This window comes from Panicum virgatum, chromosome 3K (genome assembly GCF_016808335.1).
Source record: "Panicum virgatum strain AP13 chromosome 3K, P.virgatum_v5, whole genome shotgun sequence".
NCBI lineage: Eukaryota > Viridiplantae > Streptophyta > Magnoliopsida > Poales > Poaceae > Panicum > Panicum virgatum.
The window spans coordinates 8,998,685-9,020,213 of NC_053138.1; the positions used below are offsets into that span (position 1 = coordinate 8,998,685).

Sequence of the window (21,529 nt, forward strand, 5' to 3'; positions counted from 1 at the left end):
CTGGTCATTGACCGAGTCGTGTTTTTCTCTCAGTTAAATTTCTTTATTATTGTGAGAACGCACCCAGCATGGACATCCTGCCAGAAGAATTCAAAACACTAGCCTACTCCCATGCGAGGATGCCAATTCTGCTCGCTTTAAGAAGATTATAGCAGTGCGAGAAGAAGAAAATCATCGTTTTACTGATTAAATCGGTTTGAATCCTACTGTACGCACAATGGAGTCGTGCCACTCCATTACGTGACCGAGCCATCAAGGCCTGTCATATTCAACTGGTTTTAATCCTTTCAGAAATGTGCTGAGGGCGTAGCTTTGTACATGATAATTCCCATCAAGGAATAAATGATCAACAGTATATCAGCCGTACTGTAGAGTAATTAACCGATCCTGGTTGATGCCCGTCCTGTTAATGGCCCCAGCATCAATGGAGCACCACCGCTGCTGCGTACTGTATGTGGGTGTCATTTCACCGTGGTCGTTGATGCAACCTGCAATAGCCCTTCCAGGCAGGCGGCAGGTAGCCATTAATTGCATCTATTTATTTATTTATTTTACTAGCTAGAAATAAATATGCTTTGACACAGCCAGCCTGTGTGTTGTGTTGTCATTGGCAAGTGAATGATCAAGACCGAAACCTTTTATATTTAAAATAAATAAATAAATATGTGGCTTCTTAGAATGCTAGTTGTAAGCTTCTATCTTTTTCATATCAAACTTGGTAGCATGATTAATAGGTTTTTATTTCAAGGTGCAATCAATATGGTGTTGATTTCGTATCAATCGGTAATATAAGAGTAATTAAAGGTCAAATTCCATTTGAGACATTTTCATATCAAAATACCCTTATACTAATTACTGAGTAATGTTGTACCGCCAGGAACGAGTAAGAGGCCGTTTGGGAGTGCTCCGCACGAGCGCGGAGCTGAACTAAGCAGGCATATTTTTTTTGGCTCCGCTTGTCCGCCCAAAAAAAAGGACTCCAGCTCTTCCAAAACCTCCGGCAGAAGCGCTTCACATACCAGTGTGTTTGGTGCGGCTCCCGCGAGAACCGCGGGTGGAGCCGGAGCTGGAGCCACACCAAACGGGTTAGTATCTTTAAAAGCTTTTGTATTTATAAATAGCTAAAATTTTGATATAGCTATTATGTAAAACAAAATAGATAGCAAAAAAAGACAAAATTCAACAGCTTCTCCAAAATCTAAAAAGAAATGGCTAGCGCTCAGCGCTAGGTAAAGATGCCCAACGGCACCTTTGGATAGAAAAAGATAATAGAAGACGAGGTAGATAGAATTTCTGTTGGATAGAGATTTTTTGTTTTTCTTTTCTTTTTAGAAAACTCACCTAAGATACCAGAGTTTTTCTTGAAGATCCTCTTAGATTGCCGATGATGAATGATTGAATGCCAGTACCAAATCAGAGGGTACCCGGCAACGGCATAACCAAACATAGAAATCGTTCATCCAGGAGAAATGTAACGAGGCTGTGATTGGCTTCTACCCTCATATGAAATCCTCTCTCTCTCTCTCTCTCTCTCTCTCTCCCCCCCATAATTATGAGCAAGCAGTCATATTAGATTGCAGGAGCAACATTGCAATCCACGGGCAGCTGTAGGTAAAACAGTAGTGCCATTGATGCATGGTATGGGGCTAGGCTTTATGCATGTTGGGCAAGGTGGAAACTTGGACATACTTATGGGCCAACATTAATTTGGTTGTTCATGCCCATCCGTGTTAAAAAAAATAATCGGCTGATTACATTAGGTCGCTGCACGGTGAAGTACTGGATTGATTCGTATGGGTCAATTAATTTGTAAGGTAGTAGAGGTGTTGGTTGGGCTGCTTGCCACCGATAAAAGTATCAATAACACAGGGAATGCTCGACCTCTTTCTAAGAAAAAAAAAAGCTCAAATTTAAAAGTCCCATATTGCTTTTTATTTATTTTTTAACTCCAGATATGACTTTTCTTTAGAGGAAATTGAGATATGCTAGGTCAGTTTGATCGCGATGCCTCTCCATAAATTTCCTTCCCTCGCAGTTTCATTTCCCAATCCCGGCGCTATCAGGTGGTTGCAATCAGCTGAACATGGGTCCTATTTTTGCCTCTCGTGAGAAAAGGAAAAATATCACTACCTGTATGGGAAGCAGTTAGCAAGGTGAACCGTTGTCTCAAGAAGACGAGTTCTTTCAATTTTCATAAATCTGACTAGGACTACTGCATTGATCGTTCCTGCAAGTGTACCTGCTGCTAATCTAACTCCTATGAAAAAGCTGGGTCATACCAGCTCGATGCTCGCGTGATGAAGTATCAGTAGGCAATTTCACATCGAATTTTCTAAAAAAAAATCTATAGCACTCCTCACATCGAATCGTTAGACACATACATAAAACATTAAATGTAGTTAAAAACAACTAACTACATAGTCTAACTGATTAGCACAAATAAATTTTTTAAGTCTAATTAGTCCATAATTAAATATTATTTTTCAAGTAATAACTTGATGTGCTACAGTATCAAAATCTATACATTTTCACGAACTAAACACAGCCTCAGTCTTTCGTATTCTTTTTCAGATGATCTGAAAGCTCCTTGTGCACAAGGCATAGTACTTGACAGGGCCATTTAACAGGGCACACCTACCAGCCCCTGTCCAGGACTCAATTCTGTGGGTCAGGTCTCAAGCTCCGTCCACTGGACCATCCGTTCATTCCCTTGCCGGAAAGAGGAGCCAAGCAAAGCAATGGATCGGAGGCTGCCGAACAAAGAGGGATAGCAGGAAAGCAGCCATAGTGGCGATGTCATGCAGATGCAGAGTGGGTGTGGGCAGTTGGACTTAACTCCGCCTTGTTGCATCCGCCTGCACAGCTTCACACGCCAAGGGAAGCGCTTGGCCTGACCTGAATTTTGTAAACGCAGCAAGCTGATGCGTCTCATTCTCCTTCCTACACTTCATTCAGGTAATGGAATGACTTACAATGCAGTTCTCTACTTCTCTCGCTAGCGTGATTTGGTGATTACAAGTCTAGTTCCCTAATAGGCGTTCTGAAACTTGGGATAATAGTGTCAAGATCAGACGCGATTAATTCGTGGATGAACTTGGCCGGATGTTTTGCGCGTATATTATTTTTATTTATTACTCTATCTAATCTAATCCTGAGTGGGTGCCCCAGGCCCCAGGGTCAAGGGAACTGCACCTGGATGTGGTCTCATGTGGAACGGTTGGCATCCAGACAACTACTCTATGATGATTGATAGCTTCTCGAGGACATATCGTTCTGTCTGCTAGGCATTCTTAGGGCGCGTTTAGTTCTCAAACCAATTTTTTTTTCAAATCAACAGTTTGACCAAATGGCAGAAGGATTTTTCGGACACTAATTAAAAAATAATTTCAGAACTCACCTGGAAACCGCGAGACGAATCTTTTGAGGTCTTTGACCGCATCATTAGCACAAGGGGTTTACTGTAGCACTTATGGCTAATCATGCACTAATTAGACTCAAAAGATTCATCTCGCCGTGTACATTCAAACTGTGCAATTAGTTTTGTTGTTTAACTATATTTAGTACTCCATACACGTGTCCAATGGGAGATGAACAAATTTCGAGGTGAAAATTTTTAGGAACTAAACGCGCCCTTTTCAAAAGAAGATCATCTGGTGGACCATTTCTTTACCTAGTTTAACAACATTTGCAAACCAAAACTTAATGCATTAAAAGGCAGACGTCTCACCACCGGACCGCAATGATTTCGTTTGTTTTTCGCCAAGCAAATGGTTGGGAGAATTTTTTTTTACTGAGCCCGTTGATGCTAGATTTTTTTTACTAAATACAGTGCAAACGTAGAAGCTCACAAACGACCGCACACTCGCCTCCATTAATACACGCACGTAGTCCTACACCTATGAACACCTCCAAGAGACTAAGCCAGAAAATCCTTGAGAATGCCAAAATCACCACTGGCACCTCACTATCGATGGTCACGTTGGCTACCACCGAAAGAATAGTGCCATTTAAATCTTGAAATAAATCCAGAAAAAATTGAAGATATCATGTGACACTACTTCGTGAGCAACCGGGGAAAGTTGCCGCCCCATCCCTCGATGTTTGGTGATCCGTACTAAATTCACCTACTTCTGGTGATGCCTGAGGAGACCAGGACATGGGCCGGGGAATGTTGACGAGCCCGGGCTCACCCATGCAAGGTTGTTTGGTGATCTGTAATTCCAAATGGCAGATAGATCAACAAGTTTATGACTGGTGATCTGTAATTCTAGTGCTAAAGGTTATGATTGATGATCTGTAATTCCAGTGATAAAGATTATGATCCGTGATCTGTTATATCCCAAATGGTCTTATCAATTCCCGGAGTGCCCTAATCGATTATCACTATTTCTGTTGATGTGGCATGTATGTGTCAATGTTTCATATTGATAAGTTAATAAATCATATGAGCATTTTGGACACAATTGACATAGATGATACTCCCCCGTTCCAAAATTATTGCTCTTTCTGATTTTTTTTATATTTATACATCTAGATATGACGTATATCTATATGCATATCAAAAATTATGTAGAGAACATATAAGTGCAAACCAATCTCTCCGTGCAAACCGTGCAAACTTAATCCGGGTCACCGGGTCAACATCCAAAGAGCATGTGAGATTGAATAATTTTGTAATTAACCGCCCGCCTCTAATCATAATTTTACAAATCGATCCTCCCTCCCACTGCCCCTGTGCACGGGGCTGTCTAATTTGCGGGGGCCCGTGAGTTTTGTTGCGTCCGGTCGATTTCCGATAAGAGGGAATCCTCTCCCTGCAGGTGATCTCCTGATGTTTTTTTTTCTAGTAATTTTTTGTCATTTTGTGATAAATTTTTTCAGGAAAAAATCGGGAGAGGAACTTGTAAAAATTTTGATGAGAAAAAATTGAAAGAGAATTTTTTTTGAAGAAACAACTTTTGCATCCAAAATCAAGAAAAATTCAGGTAAAAATATTTCGTAAAACTTTTCCATCAAAAATAAAAAAAAGTGGGAAAAAAGTTTTGTAAAATTTTTTGCATCCAAGAAAAAGAAAAAAGGAAAAAAAGTTGTGCTGCCGCCGCCAAGCTGCCAGCCGCACTGCTCCGCTGCTCCCACCTCGCCGCGCCACTCCATCGCCGCCTTGCCGCGCCGCCGCCGCCCCAGCATCGCGTGCGAAGCTTGCCACCCCCGCTCACAGAGCTCGGCCGAGTGAACCTGCCGCCGCCACCACTCGCGGAGCTCGGCCCCGGGGAGCCCGCCGTCGCGCCCCTCCCCGAAGGGGCGGAGCCCGCCGTCGTGCCACTCGCCCCTCGGGGCGGAGGCTCCCAGGAGTCTGCTGCGGAGAAAGAAAAACCAGATGAGAGAAGGGAAGGGGAACGGAGCGAGAGACGAGTTGGTGGGAAAGAGATAATCACATACATGCGTGTGGGGCTCACCACGATGGTGGGTCGACCGGGACTTTCTCTAGACACGGGCAATTGTAAAAGCAGTATTGGGCCTGCGTACCCTTTTGAATTTAAAAAATTCCAAATATGTATTTAGAAAAGCTAAAACGGGGAGGAGGGGAGTACATTTTAACATGTTTATATTGCTTTATGTACACTTTCGCTTTGAAGTTCGTCATGCATTTCACTCTTTTTTTCGTTTTACATGCGTACAGTTTTGAATCATGTCTTGTTGGACCGCACAAAAATCGATCGACATTAAGGGCGTGTTTGGGACGGCTCCGTCCCGAGGCGCTCCGGCTCTGTGCTACAGTAAACCGCACTGTGCGGCACCGTAGCGCGGAGCTGAAACCGCAAGCTCCACACTAGAGTCAACTGCGGGATAGGAGCCGGTGGAGCTGAAAAACGTGACTTTACCAGCTTCGCATTACAGTACCACTGCAGTATGTTACAGTAGCCAGAGCCGGAAGCCGGCCCAAACAGACCCTAACCCGAACATGTGCACGCACATCCAGCTGCGGCAACAAACGGAATGGACCACCTACATACGTGGCTGACCTAGACTGACAGGCAGCAAGCTTTTGGGCCACATACACACACACACGCGAGTAGGGCACTGCATGAGGTCAGCAGACGAGCAGTGAACTTAAATAGGAAAGGGAACTATGTATACTTTGTTGGAGGCATAAATATCCATTCTAACATTATTTCGGCGTGCAATGTGACTCATTCAAAAAAGAAAAAATGCTACGAGTCTGTCCGGGAACGGTGTGCTGGACGATCATCGGGTCGATGGATCCGGATCCACACGAACATGCCACCCTAGTCCCTAGCTATGTGTCATCATCGTCGCCAACATAACTGCGCGGCTGCCCATCTTAAAGCAGCAGCATCAACGGCACCCTTTAAATCTGCTCGATCACGTTCATCTCTCCCTTGCATTGCCTGGCCCTGCTGCGCTGCCTAGCTTAGCTAATAAGCCACCTAGCTCAACAACAGGTAGGCTAGGCCGCAATGCAAGCGATCGCCGCCATCGATCGTTTTCACTTCACTGGAAGCATGGATGTAATGGTCCGAACATGCTTCCATTGTACGGTGGCGTATAGTAGTAGCGTTATGTGGCGGCAATACAATCGCACACGGCGTGCCGGCCGCCCGGTCGCTGCTAGCAGCTGGTACCGGCCGGCAGCACTGCAGTACGTACGCTACACTACACCGAGAACGTACAGCTCGTCGACATCGACGTCGACGTCGACGCAGCAGCGGAGTGATCGCAACGCAGCGGCAGAGCAACCACAATACAATGTTTGCCATAAGGTAGTCCTTAGTAATAAAATATTCACTACAGGCTAACTCAAATATTATAGAAGTGGTCTATATAGCAGTCTATAGCAAAAGTACCCATAGTGCTATGGACTACTCATAAAAAATAAACAAATATTACTATCTCACTCGAGATCTCATCATGACATATCCATATATATTGTGGAAACAACAATAGCTATGAACTACTTATACAAAAACTGTTTATATGGACTACTTGTTCCATATACATTGTGGATGCACGGCGGGCGCTCTGCCTCTGCGTGCGTCCGGCCATGTGAATCTGACGACGGAGTAACTGGGGTTTCCTGCTACCGCTGGGGTGTGCTGGTGGTCGCTCTCGCTCTGCCTCTCCATCGATAGGGCGATGCTGCTGCTACTGCTAGTCTGCTACTGCCTACTGGTAGCAGTAGTGCTTTGTACTGCCCTTTTTTCTGTTTCCATTCAAGTGCTTTAAAAGCGCTAATTGCCGGCCTTGTACTTGCATTGCATATTAGGATGTTCGATTCCACCCCCAACCCCCTTCCCCATCTTGCTATTCATTTCCTGGTTGAAAAGAGGGAGGGCGGGAGTGAGTTAGGCGGCAGTCATTTTCACCGCACTCTTCAGTCTTCAATCCGTATCCACCTCTGAAACGACCTATACCTGCGATGGAAGGGAGGGAGCTAGTGTAACGCTGCCTGATTCTGAGAGTAAATCATGTTGTCAGGGTATCCAACCAATTTTATTACCCCGGACATTCCTTTCGTAGAAACTCCTGTCATTTCGACCAACGCCATGACACGAAACCAGGCGGCGATACGACGCAGAACCATTCCTCATCCAATCCAATTCATGGCAGCGCTCTGCACGGCCATGACTCTACTGCAGGATCCTGGTGGCCGGTGGAAGTTAAGAAAGAAAAAAAAGCAGGCGATCGTGACCCTCCAACCGCTGTACCGGAAAGAGCCAAGGATCGATCTTTTTTCGGCAGCCCGGACCCGGAGCAAAGCTGATCGCGCGCGACGCCGTCTGTGGCTGCATCTCATCGCCCCCCCCCCCCCCCCCCCCCCCCCCCCCCCCCCCGCGTCTGGCAGGATGCAGGGGAAACGCTAATCTGATGAGCCATTATTCAGTTAAGTCGCACAAACAACGCAGTCGAGACTCGTCAGGCTGACAATAACCATCTACTACAACCGAAAGAGAAGAGATTCAGCTGGCATCGTTCGTTCGTGCACCTACAAGAAGTTATGCTGGGGCTGTTGGATCATCAGTCCACTTTACGTGATGATCAGACAGACCAAACAGCCTAGCATCCGAGGACACGAGTAGGGCCTTGTTCTCCCGTTTCATGCTGCCACAGTGCTCCCAGCAAATAAAGTTGCACGATGAAAAGACGGGCCACCTCAGTAGTAGAGGTGTTACCAGTACATGTAGCGGCTGATGACACAAGGGCCTGCCGGCTGCCCTAGCTCATCTGATCGTCTCACACCTGGCAAGGGCATTACTCGGCCATGTTCTCGCCCCCAGAACACATTGAATTTACTGCTTAAAAAGCCACAATGAGGTGGTCCAGATTCAATCAGGGAGCCTTCTTAAATGAAGGTTCAACAGTGAACGTACGCGCGCTTCGTGTTCGTTTCGAGTCGATTTATATTCGAAAAAAGATTGAAGTCCCATGGATGATCAAGGTTTTTTGGGGGAAAAAATCTTCATGGGTGTTCAAGCAAGCTACTGCAAACATGGCACGGAAGAAAGATACTAGAGCGATCGTGGTCACTCAACTCTCTAACATTAGCACTGCAGAGTCCAGATGCCAGTTCGTCACCATCAACACTAGCAGAATGCACCTACCAGAATGCACACCTGATCTGACGGAGTGGCAACTTGCAGCAAGTGCAAAATGATCATCACCCAACTTGCTGACCTTTGCCATGCCATATGACACGAGGGAACTGGAGTGCGGAGAGGAAAGGGGCGTGATAAGCTAGTAAGGCCATTCATTTGGGTGTTACTGTTACCCCCAAGGTCCTGTACAAAAGTGTGCGCCCAGTTCTTCAGCCTTCACATCTCCAGTGCCTGAAAAGGGTTGTGGATTGCCGATCAGATTGTGTGCGACAAGCAAATATGTAGCGCAGAGTATAATATTATACCATGACGACTAAGCTAAAGAAACAAAAAGGGAATGTAAGCGGACTATATCCAGAGACAGTAGCAGTTACGATCAAATTGTCTGCGCGACGGATTCCTTAGGAACCGCAACCAAAGACGCAGGGAAAACAGATAAGCAAAGCGTACCGGGGAGGCCCGCATCCACCTTCCTCCCATCCAGTCGCAGTGAAACCTCAGCTGTCCATGCTCGAATTCCCTCTCTTCCTTCCAAGGCCTGAAGTAGACCATGTACTTCTGATTGCTGATAACCTTGGATACCACACCAACCCACCATCCATCGTTGCAGTAGGCATCAACCTCATCAAGTAACTTGAATCCGTCGACAACAGGGATACATGGAGGGGAAGGTCTAATGTGCCGCGCTTCTACAGCTTCTTTCAAAGGTTTGGTCTCGTCATCGGCCTTCAGTGCAACATATTCCACCAGAAACTTGCTGCCAGCGGATTTAACAACAGTTGCCTCAAACCAAGCTCCGCGAAAACCTTCATCATCGCTGCTGACTTCAACCTTGACGCCATGTGTAAGTTTTGGTTTGAGTGTATTCTGGAAAGGACAATCAAAGGCATAAAAGAGCAAATCGGTTAGTTAGCCACATTATTAGCAGTTAAAAAGGAATTAAACTGTGCATCATCAGTATTATGATCCTGTAACTAATCTTGTAGTTTCAGAACATACAGGAAAGCAGATAGTACTTTCTAGATTACACCCAACCTAAGAGGAACATCCTTACCAAAACCTTGATAGACACTTAGAACAGGAATAAAGAAGAGAACAAGCAACATGTAAATTTTGCTTTCGATACATTCTAAAGAAGGCAGAAATAGTATTTTGGTTAGGTACAATAGCAATTATAAGGCATAACAAAAAGCAGCACATCATGGATAAACAGCTATTGCTATGTGCTATTCTTCCACAAGTTGCCAGAGTAATATAGCTGAGAGTTTGTAGGCTACTTAGGGAAGACACATAAAACCTCAAGGAACAACTGTCTTAATTGGTGGTAGGAATCAGCCACAGATAAACAGCATACAATGCAGTCTCCCATTCAAACCAATAACACTAGACAATGCAGAAGATGTCAACTCTGAACCAAAATGCTTGAGTAAAGGAAGACTATTGGTGTAAAGCAAACTTCACATCCAAATAAAAAGATGCAGAGGCTTTATTCTTAGTACGCAGAAAGTGCCTGATAATCATGACGTAAGGAGTCACATGATATAGAATAGACATCCAAGGGAAAAAATTCACGGTGATCAATTGATCACATGTAAAGAAATAAAAGCAGAGAACTAAATAGACTAGATGTTCTTAATATCATATCTTTTCTATAAACATAAAAGACAAGAACCAGATAATGCTTTGGAATGAAACAAAATCACTGTAATCAACTTCCTCATGGATCATACAGTGGCATGACATCAGATTACAAGAAGGCATGAATTAGGAGTGTATGTTATAATGTTAAGAGATTACATTATACAACATATCCACAATATTAGGATACAAATTCAACCGAAGTACCCATCTATACTGAAGCTGTAACATAATTTAGATTATCTTAGCTAAGAACGTTTGGGACTGGTGGGTATTCTTCACCCCTTTTAATATGTATACTTATGTACTTACTAAAGAGTGAAAGAAAAATAACCCACAACAAATAACAATTCAGAGTCTGATTTTAAGCAAAAGTGAATTTTTAGAATACTAAGTCTGCAGACTAGTCAGTTGTACGTTACTCTTTGAGTTCCAAGAGAACCAAGACAGCCATACAAAGGAAACAGAATACAAGCAACATTTGCTTGCAAAATCAATACCTAAGCAATCCAAACAACAGATGCATGCTAAGATTCTATCATTTGTTATTCTAATTGCAGAAATCATTGTACTTCATTAGCATTGTTAAGAGAAGCTGAAACTTCCAGAGAACAACAAAGGCGAATGTAAAGTGTATTGTATCTTTGTGTCACTGAAGCAGATATTGTGGCTGTGAAATGTGCAAGAACTAAAGACTTCCATATAAGAAATACTTAACCATACAGAACTTCATGGAACATAATTGAGATCTTAAAAATGTCACATCTGAAGGAACTGTGGAACTGGCCAACTGACTACAAATCGAACAGAAGCTTCGAGGTTGTAACATCTACTTCCAATTTAATGTCCAAAGAATAGCATTTGCATCAGAAATGGTGCAAAGTCCACATGCACCATCAATCATAACTTAAAAAGATCTAACACAAATTGCAGCTAATAGTTAAAATCTCATATGCTAACAAAACATGTAAATTTCACTCATTTCAGAAGTCACAATTGTAATTAGTTAAAATAAGAACAGATCAACCCAGGAAGTGTGAACAGTAGGTGCACCGAATTCAAGTTCAACAAATATTTGAAAGAAATATAGATCCTTGAGAGATTTGTGCAGACCTGTGATTCTTGTTTCCATTGACCATCAACCCAGTCATATCGAAGCCTCAGTAATTTCTGGCTCAACTGAACTTCCACCCCTAAATGTATTGACTTAATTGTGTATTTTAATTCTGGATGAACCTCAGTAATCACCCCTAGCCACCAGCCACCACCTTGGAATGCTTCAACCTCATCATTGATGCAGAAACTAATAGCTGATGCTTGTGGTGGGCAAGGCCTAACATGCTTCACATCAACAATCTCCTCAGACAAGGCAATACCACCACTCTTCGATACAGTGTACTCCACTAAGAGGTTGTTCTTCCAGATAGTCTTTGCCACAACTGCAGGTAACCAAGCAACAACAGAATTATCCTCAACTTTGGAAACTTCTATTTGCATTCCTTTTGTGTATGGCATTGTCCTGGGTATCTCCTGGCAGGCAACAAAAAGCAGTGGTTGAACACTCAATGAACAGAGCAGAGGGGGAAGAAAAATTATCCAGGTTACAGGAAAAAAAACTAATAACAAGAGCTGATCTAACATGACCGCACAATTGAGGAAAAAAAATACAGATGTTGAAGCCTGCATATTTATATTAGCAATCAAAGAAGGAAATTGAATTAATGAAAATGACCTAACTCTAACCAACAATGCTAAGCAGTAAAACACTACTAGGAGATCCAACAGCATCCATCTCTAGCACATCTACTATGTAACTGAAACAGAAAATCCTTCAAAGATTTCTGCTTTCAACAGAAAGCATTGTAACATCATTACAAAATTGAGGGCTCACTACTTCAATATTTTTTAGCATTCTGACTTGATGAGGCTAATAAACTATAAAGAGTTAAATACACCAACGGCCCTCGAACTTGTCCCCAGGTGCCACTTAGGTCCACGAACTCGCAAAATCAAAATCTGGCCCCGCGGGGGCTTGGGCCCACCTCGCCGCCGCCTCGGCCTCGCTCCCGTTCGCGGCGCCCGCGGCGCGGCTCCGAGCAGATCCGGGCGGCGGGGGACGACCGGTGGCGAGCAGGGCCGGCGCGAGGTCCTCCCTCCTCCGGCGCGGCTTCCTCCGAGCAAGCTCCTCCCTCCTTCGGCGTGGCTTCCTCCGAGCAGCCCCCCGCCTCCTCGCCGGAGCACACGCGGACCGCCATGCCCGCCGCGCCCGCCCGCTCGCCGCGCCCGCCGCACTCGCTGCGCGCGCCGCGACCGCCTCGCCCGCCATGCCCGCCGCGTTCGCTACGCGCGCCGTGTCTGCCTCGCTCGCTCCTGGCGGCCTCCGGCGGCAGCGGCGGCACTTGTGGGGGAGGAGAGAGAGGTGAAAGAGACGAGGAGGACATAGATATAGAAGATGAAAAAACTCAAGGGCTTTTTTGCATATATTCATGCCCATTGAAGGGTTATGGACCTAAGTGACACCACTTAACAAGTTCAGGGTGCCAGATTTTGATTTTGCGAGTTCGTGTACCTAAGTGGCACCTGGGGACAAGTTCAAGGGCCGTTGGTGTATTTAACTCAACTAGAAAGAACAAACAACTACGATTGACTAAAACCCCCATGAATCAGGGTCTCAAATGCTTTTCTGGTTGAGATCAACTAGTATCACTTCATTCCAGCACCATCATCTCTAACTGAACACATTCAGCGCATCTAAGTAGCTTGCTTTGGTAACTCAACTTAACATATAATCTTGTGACTAGTAATATTCCAGCCAGCTGCCAGCAGTATCACAAGCACAACAGCTCTCGAGGTCCATATCCTGCAACATCCTGACCCCTTCTCTAACTCCTGAATTGCTCAAGCCATGCATCTCTGTCTGTTCCAACGCCCAAGGTTTTCAAACTAATCCAAGGATCGCCATTTCTAACGCTAACAATGGAACCACATAGAATGACTGAAAGGACACGGTTTTTCACGGACTAGAGCTCATCAGAAGATGGAAATTCTCAATACCATGCTATCGGGGGAGCACCACTCGCCGTCGGCCCACTCGAGGTGGGGCCGGACGTCGGAGGCGTCGAACTCCATGACCTCTCTGGTCTCCGGGAAGCACACCTTCACCTTCCCGGCCCCATCCGCGCCGCCGAGGGTGACCCCGTGCCACCAGGCGTCGTCCAGGAGCGCATCGACGGCGGCGTGCACCGCGGGCGCCTCCCCCGTGGTGGGCGCCCGGGGCGGCGGCGGGCGCGGGCGGAGGTTCCGAGCCGGCACGGCCTCCCGGAGCTTGCGGTCGGAGTCCTCGGACTCGAGGAGGGCGTCGTACTCGACGGTGTAGCCCCGGGGCTTGGTGCTGGGCCCCACGACAACTGCCGCGAAGTGGGCACCGCGCAGGCCGGGCTCGTCAGGGAGCACCTCCACGAGGTCGCCGGGGCTAAACGCCGCGGCAGGCTGCAACGACGCCGCGTCGCGCCGGCGGGGTGTTCGCGGCGGGCGCATTGGGGCAGCGGCGGAGGACGGAGGGTTGGGGGAACTGGAGTGGAGTGCACGAGACAGGGTTCCTACGGCCCGGGGAGAAGTTACCCGCCGTTGGATGTGCACGTGGACGGCCAGATCACTGCAGGATTCCACATTCAGGGATCGTCGCTGTCGAACTTTCAAAATTTTTGCAAAAAATTGCAAATGAGACTTTTGAAAACAGAAATGAACATCATATTGGAATTAACTCGCAATACAAATCTATCGATGCATTTTGACTAATCGTTGGTTAAGCTTGACTTCTCCGAAAAATACATTCTATAAAATGGATGTTACATTACATGAAACAGTTCAATTCCCGCAGAAGTAATCTTCACAGAAAATTCCCACAGAATTTGGAAACAATTCCGTCACTTAATCATTTTTAGACAATTTTTTATCCAAACATGAGCAGATTTGATGTGGAACAGAGACGTTTCACATAGACGTCACATAGACGCAAAACCAGTAGGTTTGCGATAGTTTCACAACATTTTTCCATTCATAGCACAAGCATGTGGAGCGCCAACTGAACTCCGTAGCAAACTCTTTAGCAATCAACCAAGTACAGACCAGACCTGCTCAACTAACTCTCACACACGCAGCAACTGAGGGGGCAAAGCCAGTTCTGCATTTTGCATATGCACATCACTAACTAAACCATTGTATCATTACAGGTGCAAACTCATACTGCATCTTCAGATGCACTACTCACTGATGCGGGCTTAACGAGATCAGCTTTATTAATTGAAATTTACAAGGATATCTCCCTGTTCTCCCTCCGAAGAGGCTCTCTCAACTTAGTGATAAATTCCTTCTTAGTTCTTACAGACTCCAGGACTTCCCCGGCTTATATAACGCCGGCTACTAACAAATCCCTAACAAACCTGACCTGATAAGATTGCCTTCCAACTATCCTAACCTCTTGCTGATCTTCTGACGAAACTAACACCCAACTTGCTGATGCCTACCCCTCCTTGGCCCTACACATATAGGTACGCCCAACAAAGGCGTCCACAACACTCACCGACAGCCCAAGACGCTCGATGAAGGGTTCAACTATTGGACGAACTTGATCGGCCAGAGCTTGGGCCTCTGCAGGCGTGCATGCATACCCCTTGCTTAAGATCCCAATATCTAGATCAGGGACATGATTTTTCAGCACTCCAAGAGCATGGGAAGCGGCCATCACAGCGCCCCGGGGAAGCTCAGCTTCAACGCAGGACTTCTGCTCATCCAAATCAACGAGCTTCTCTTTCAGGTCTTCAATCTCCTTGTCCTTCAGCTTGAGTCTTTGTTCAAGGCTTGCCTGCTTGTTCATCACCTCCCGAAGGTGCTGTGCATCAGCTACAGGCCAAAACAAGGGTGTAAGAGAATGAACCAGATGCTGGAGCCTGGAAGCCTGGAACTCATGATTTTTTCCCCTCGAACACGCAGGAGAGCTGCGCATCAATATATTAAGAAAAAAGGATGGGGGGAAAGAGCCCCTAGTACAAAATATTACAGGGTTATAGGGTTAGAGGCCTGGAACTCATGATCAGAAGAATTAAAGCACCAACCTTCATGGGCTGCTCGGAGTTTGGCCACCTGTCCCTCCATTTCCTTGGCCTTAGTCGCTGAATGATCTAGTTGTGACTGGGCTTGAAGCCATTGCTCTCGGCAATCTTTCAGCTCTTTGATTATGTTATCCAAGGGAGTGGGCAGGGATTTGGCTGGGGACTTGGTGCACGTCCCTACCTCAGGAACAGTATTCTGTACTGCCTCATTATTCTGAACATCGGATGCCCGAGTATGGAGTGAGACGGTGGCATCTGGTACAGCTGCAGGCCTGAAAGCAAAAGTAGCATCATGAGCGAAATTCTTCAAAAAGAGAACTCTGCAAAACACACCAAGTCCACATAACTCACTGAATCATTGGAAGAGACAGATTCAGAATGGTTTTCCTCCTTTGAGCAGGTGCAGGAGTGGGCAGGGATTTGGCTGGGGACTTGGTGCACGTCCCTACCTCAGGAACAGTATTCTGTACTGCCTCATTATTCTGAACATCGGATGCCCGAGTATGGGGTGAGATGGTGGCGTCTGGTACAGCAGCAGGCCTGAAAGCAAAAGTAGCATCATGAGCGAAATTCTCCAAAAAGAGAACTCTGCAAAACACACCAAGTCCACATAACTCACTGAATCATTGGAACAGACAGATTCAGAATGGTTTTCCTCCTTTGAGCAGGTGCAGGAGTGGGCTCAGGTTGTGGAGCAGGTTTCGCCTGGCCAGAATTCCATCAAACAGGTTTCAATGATGTAACATGAGCAAATAAATGGCTGAACACTATCATCAGCGGTACCTGCTCATCTGGACGAGGGGCATCTCTGAGCAGATGCTTTTCATGGAGGTCTGGATATATCCCCTTGGAAGACGACTTGCAGAGTTTGTTTTCTTCAGATGGCCTGAGTTTGGGAGACCTGTGTTTCTTCACCAGGCTTGGCGCAAGGTCCGGTCGTCCATGACCATCAGCTCGACGTTTCCTCTTCTTTATTGGAGCAGCTCTGGGAGGAGGGCTGGATTTGGGAGTAGTGCTCTTCCAAGAGGGATTATTTGGTTGTTGTTTTTTGCTAGGAGAAGCAGTACCCTTGCTGCGTGCAACCTCAAACCAAGCTCCACCAAACTTTTCATCATTGCTGCTGACATTCTGGAAAGGACAACCAAAGGGCATAAAACAAGAAACATTAGCAGTTAAAAAGGAATTACACGCAGTTGTGCATCATCAGTATTATTTGCTTCTAACTAATCTAGTAGTTTCTGAACATGCAGAAAAGTAGATACTTTGTAGATTACCCAACCTAAGAGGAACGTTCTACCATAACTTTGATCGACACTTAAAACACAGTAAAGAATAGAACAAGCATTGTGTAAATTTTGTTATTGATACATTCTAAAAAAGAGGCACAAAAATAATTTGGTTAGGTACATTACCAAATTTAGGAAATAAAACACAGTAGCACATTATCAGCATTATGAGCATGTAACCTATCTTGCACTTCCAGAACATACAGGAAACATATAGTGACGCTAAGGGCACCAAATTCAAGATTAACAAATATTTGAAGAAATAGATTCTAGGGAGATTTGTGCAGACCTCTGATTCTTGTTTCCGTGGACCATAAACCCAGTCATATCTAGGCCTCAGTAATTTTTGGCTCAACTGAACTTCCACCCCTAAATGTGCTGACTTAAATGTGTATTTTAATTCTGGATGAACATCAGTGATCACCCCTAGCCACCAGCCACCGCCTTGGAATGCTTCAACCTTATCATTGATGCAGAAACTAATAGCTGATGCCTGTGGTAGGCATGGCCTGACGTGCTTCACATCAACAATCTCCCCAGGCAATGCAGTACCATCACTATTCGAAACAGTGTAATCCACTAAGAGGTTGCTCTTCCAGAAAGTCTTCACAACAAATGCAGGCAACCAAGCAACAACAGAATTATCTACCAACATGGAAACTTCAATTGTCATTCCTTTCGTGTACGGCACTGCCACGGTCATCTCCTAGCAGGCAAAGTGTAGTGGTTTAGCACTCAATGAACAGCCCAAAAGAGGGGGGGGGGGGGGGGACTTTATACAGGTTAAAAAAACTTATAGCAAAAGCTAATCTACAATAATGAGGGGGAAATGCAGATATTGACTCCTATAAATTTCTGTTAGCAATCAAGAAAGGAAATTGAATTATCACAAATGATCTAACTTCTAAGCAACAACGCCAGGCAGTGAAACCATGCTAGGAAGTACAACAGCATATATATCTCTAACATATCTAACATCTACCCAAAGATTTAAATTTCCAACAGAAAGCGTTTGTAACGTTATTCGGAATTGAGGGCTCACAACTTCTTTCAATAGTTTTGAGCATTCTGGCTTTATGAGGCTCAAAAGTAGAAAAGGAAAAAAAACAAGTACAGATAGACTAGTTCGACTTCATCCCAGCACGATCTATCTCCAATCGAACACATTCAACGCACCAGATAGCTTATTTTGGTTGGTAACTCAATTTAATAAAAAATCGGATGTCTGGCAATCTTCCAGCTAGCGGGACGACAAGCACAATTTCCATGTCCTGCAACATCCAAAACCCTTCTCTAACTGCTGAATTACTCAAGCTAATATGGATAGAAATCAGTCAAACTAATATATATAGAAATCAATCAAATACAATGGTAGGTACGAATGGTATCACACAGGTCATAGCAGTACAGCACTCATCCCTATCCGTTCCAATATCGACATTGTCTCGCTCTCTCAAATCTCCAACCGACGATACATCATACATGGAATGGACATTTCTAACCCTAAAATAATGAATCACCTGGAAATACGGAAAAGGGCAGATTTTTTCACGGATTAGTGGCTCGTCGGCTCGTCGAAGGATGGAATGGAAGGCCTTACCATGCCCAAGGCGGAGCGCTTCCTAAAAGAGCCGCCCCACCCCCACTCGAAGTGGGGTCGGACGTCGGCGGCGTCGAAGTTCATGACCTCCCGCGTATCCGGGAAGCACACCCTGACCTTCCCGCCCCCGTCCACGACGCCGAGGTAGACCGCGAGCCACCAGGCGACGTCGAGGAACGCGTCGACGGCGGCGTGCTCCCCGGGAGCCTCCCCCGAGTAGGTGCAGCGTGGCGGCGGGTGCGGGCGGAGGATCTGCGCCGGCACGACCTCCCGGAGCGGGCGGTCGGAGCCCTCGCGCTCGACGAGGTCGTCGTACTCGACGGTGTAGCCGCGGGGCTGGGTGCTGCGCTCCACGACGACGGCTGCGTAGTGGGCCCCTTGCTCGCCGGGCTCGTCGGGGACCACCTCGACGAGATCCCCCGGGTTGAACCGCTGCAGCTCGGTCCACTGCGGCGGCTTCATTGACGCGGCGGAGGTGGGAGCTCGGCGGAGATTGCGGGAGGGGGGCGGAGGAGGAGGTGGAGGGGGAGATTGCCTGTTCGAGTGAGTTTTGGTGCGGGAGCGGAGACCGGAAAGCAGAGAAGAGTGGATGAGAGAAGACTCGAAACCTGGGACTAGTGTTGGCACTTCGTCTTAGGAAAAGCAGAGTCCTTCTAAACACTAGCCTCACAAGCCGGCTCGGCTCGGCCTAGCTCGCTGCGTTAACGAGCTGGCTGGGCTCGACTCGTTTCTCCAACGAGCAGAAACAGCAGCTCGGCTCGGATCGTTACGAGCTCGAGCGAGCTAGACGCAGATGAACAAGCAAATCTCAGATTTGAAGTCGGAGTGGGCAGGCAACCGTGAATGAAATTAAGAAGAAACTTTGATTTCCGAGAGAACACAGAATCACACGCCATCTTCACGAGCTCATCAATCTAAGTGGGAGTGTCGTAAAAGTATTATGACATTAAATTTACTAATATATATCAATAATATGAGGAGAGAGAAAAAAAAGTGTCATGAAATGTGAGAGGAGTGTCATAATGATAACCCTTCACTAGCATAGCTCTTAAAATTCTAGTCTAAATAATTATGTCGATGATATTTCTACTGAGACTGACCTAAAAGAAGGAGCATGAGGCTTCCTCCAACGGTTCCCCCCATCCAACTCCCCCTAAATGTACTTTTTATTATTTTTTACTACCTCTCCCTAAAAGATTCCTCCCCCTATAATTCCTCCTCTCCAACCATTCTCTCTATACATTCCCCCTAAACCAACTACCATCATTTTGTATTCATTTGAACTTCTCATTCGAAAACAACGTATATGGACTTTACGCGATGCGTATTTGTATAAATGAACAGTACCAATTTTAATTCAGGCATGCATTTTAATATTGGCGTTACAATTAATTTGTCATTAATTTTTAATTCCTATTAAAATGTAATTATTTAATTCAAAGGCTTGAGGTCGAAGAATCGTACCAGTTCTGCTGTGCATTTGTCATGATACGGGAGTAGCTTGTGTTGGAAGGAAGTCGGAGGCTTGTGACAGAAGCTTGGCTGAATCTTGCGGAGGAAGATTCTTCCATCGCAAGCTTCTAGCGCTATATAATCGACGCTGGGCAACCCAAATGTATTGACCCACTCAGTTGATCCTATCTGTTGTGAACCACAAACACTATGGTGGATGACAACCTCACCACCGCCGCGATCTTCCAGTGGGTGAGTAGTAGTAGAGCTAGGCTACTGATCGACGATGATGACGACACCACCGTCGTCGGTCACATCATCCACGAAGAAGAAGCAAGGCGCCGGGAAGGCGGGAGGCGTGGTTCCATTCCCGGTCACATCGTGATCGACCGGGAACATGGTTCTGGGCATGCAAGGATCATGGCGGACTACTTTGTAGAGAACCCGGTGTACACTGATGCTCAATTCCGCCGCCGGTACTTGTCATTTTTTGTTCTCGTTGTGCGTAGGGGGAAAATGTTTGTTTGCTGACTCATGCTATTTGTGTAGGTACCGAATGAGGCGTGCCTTGTTCCTTCGCATCATGGAAAGCGTGACGGCGAGGGACCCTTGGTTCTCTTGCCGGCCTGATGCGACGGGGAAAATGGGTCTATCCCCGTTCCAGAAGTGCATCGCGCCATTACGCATCCTGGCGTACGGTGTTCCGGCCGATGCGGTTGACGAGTATGTGCGCATCGCAGAGTCCACCTCGTTGGAGGCTCTGAATCGGTTTTGCGCAGCGGTGATTGAGCTCTTTGAGGAGCAGTACCTCCGCGCACCTACTGCGACGGATGTCGCGGCTCTCCTTGCATTCAACAGCACTCGTGGGTTTCCGGGTATGTTGGGGAGCATAGATTGCATGCATTGGGAGTGGAAGAACTGTCCAACCGCTTGGAAGGGCATGTTCACTGGCCGTGGGAAGCAAGCCTCGATGGTGCTAGAGGCAGTGGCTTCCCATGACCTATGGATATGGCATGCATATTTTGGGATGCCCGGTAGTAACAATGATATCAATGTGCTGCATAGGTCCCCTCTATTTCGTAGGCAGATTAGGGATGAGGCACCCCCCGTGCACTTCACCGTAAATGGCAACACCTACAATATGGGGTACTACCTAGCAGATGGGATTTACCCTGATTGGCCAGCTTTTCTTAAAACTGTTCGTCACCCCATGACGAACAAAGATTGTCGGTTCGCCCAGGTTCAGGAGGGGGCACGCAAGGACATCGAGCGTGCTTTCGGAGTTTTGCAGGTTCGGTGGGGAATCATTCGTGGACCTGCTTACGGTTGGGACCGGTACAGGCTGAAGAACATCATGATGGCGTGCATCATCTTGCACAATATGATAATTGATGACGAGCGCGGTGAGAACCTACCGTACGTGTACGACAGCAATGGTCCACCGGTGCAGCCTTTCAGGTCTGGTACTCGCGAGCAGACTGATTTCATCGCGGCCCACCATAGGCTACGTGACCGTGACACGGCACACAAGCTCAAGCGCGACCACATCGAGCATATTTGGTCCTTGTTTGGGTCTTCTTAGCTGTATGATGTCTGCTAGTTCCTTCGGATTTACATATGAAGTACCTTAGGCTTGTATTTGAATAATGTAGTCATCTGTTGTCTTCATGTTGAGAGTAGATGTTCCATGTGTTTGTTACGTTTGAAGTTGTTATGTACTTTTCCGAATTGTCTTTAAGACCTTATGAATGCAAGTCGCGTGTTTATTGTCATTCATGTTTTAACATTACCAACACAGATAAAATGGGGAGGGAGAGAGATACTGCA

At 46.2% G+C, this 21,529-nt stretch overlaps 3 protein-coding genes and 1 long non-coding RNA gene across 11 annotated transcripts; 2 read left to right on the forward strand and 2 right to left on the reverse strand.

Moving 5' to 3' along the window:
* Nucleotides 1–1,102: 1,102 nt before the first annotated feature.
* Nucleotides 1,103–3,103, forward strand: LOC120697360. Its single transcript, XR_005684453.1, has 2 exons — nucleotides 1,103–2,153; nucleotides 2,572–3,103. It is a non-coding gene; the product is annotated as an uncharacterized LOC120697360 (long non-coding RNA).
* Nucleotides 3,104–8,400: 5,297 nt separating this feature from the next.
* On the reverse strand, nucleotides 8,401–13,851 carry LOC120697362 (protein AGENET DOMAIN (AGD)-CONTAINING P1-like). The gene is made up of 4 exons (XM_039980556.1): nucleotides 13,308–13,851; nucleotides 11,367–11,783; nucleotides 9,066–9,482; nucleotides 8,401–8,846 (listed from the first exon to the last, which is right to left on the reverse strand). Exons 1-4 carry the CDS (start codon nucleotides 13,788–13,790, stop codon nucleotides 8,832–8,834), a joined length of 1,332 nt encoding a protein of 443 aa, XP_039836490.1. The 5' UTR covers nucleotides 13,791–13,851; the 3' UTR covers nucleotides 8,401–8,831.
* Nucleotides 13,852–14,526: 675 nt separating this feature from the next.
* On the reverse strand, nucleotides 14,527–18,870 carry LOC120697361 (translation initiation factor IF-2-like). 8 transcript variants are annotated; one of them, XM_039980550.1, is made up of 7 exons: nucleotides 18,251–18,870; nucleotides 16,940–17,356; nucleotides 16,148–16,492; nucleotides 16,002–16,069; nucleotides 15,716–15,904; nucleotides 15,368–15,636; nucleotides 14,527–15,155 (listed from the first exon to the last, which is right to left on the reverse strand). In XM_039980550.1, exons 1-7 carry the CDS (start codon nucleotides 18,710–18,712, stop codon nucleotides 14,776–14,778), a joined length of 2,130 nt encoding a protein of 709 aa, XP_039836484.1. In that variant the 5' UTR covers nucleotides 18,713–18,870; the 3' UTR covers nucleotides 14,527–14,775. The 8 variants fall into 8 exon arrangements, with proteins under 8 accessions (XP_039836484.1, XP_039836481.1, XP_039836485.1 ...); XM_039980547.1 differs by having other exon boundaries at nucleotides 15,984–16,069; XM_039980551.1 differs by having other exon boundaries at nucleotides 15,368–15,516; nucleotides 15,785–15,904; nucleotides 15,984–16,069; nucleotides 18,251–18,864.
* Nucleotides 18,871–20,271: 1,401 nt separating this feature from the next.
* Nucleotides 20,272–21,284, forward strand: LOC120700567 (protein ALP1-like). The gene has a single exon (XM_039984818.1). The coding sequence runs from the start codon at nucleotides 20,286–20,288 to the stop codon at nucleotides 21,282–21,284; it is 999 nt and encodes a 332-aa protein (XP_039840752.1). The 5' UTR covers nucleotides 20,272–20,285.
* Nucleotides 21,285–21,529: the final 245 nt, after the last annotated feature.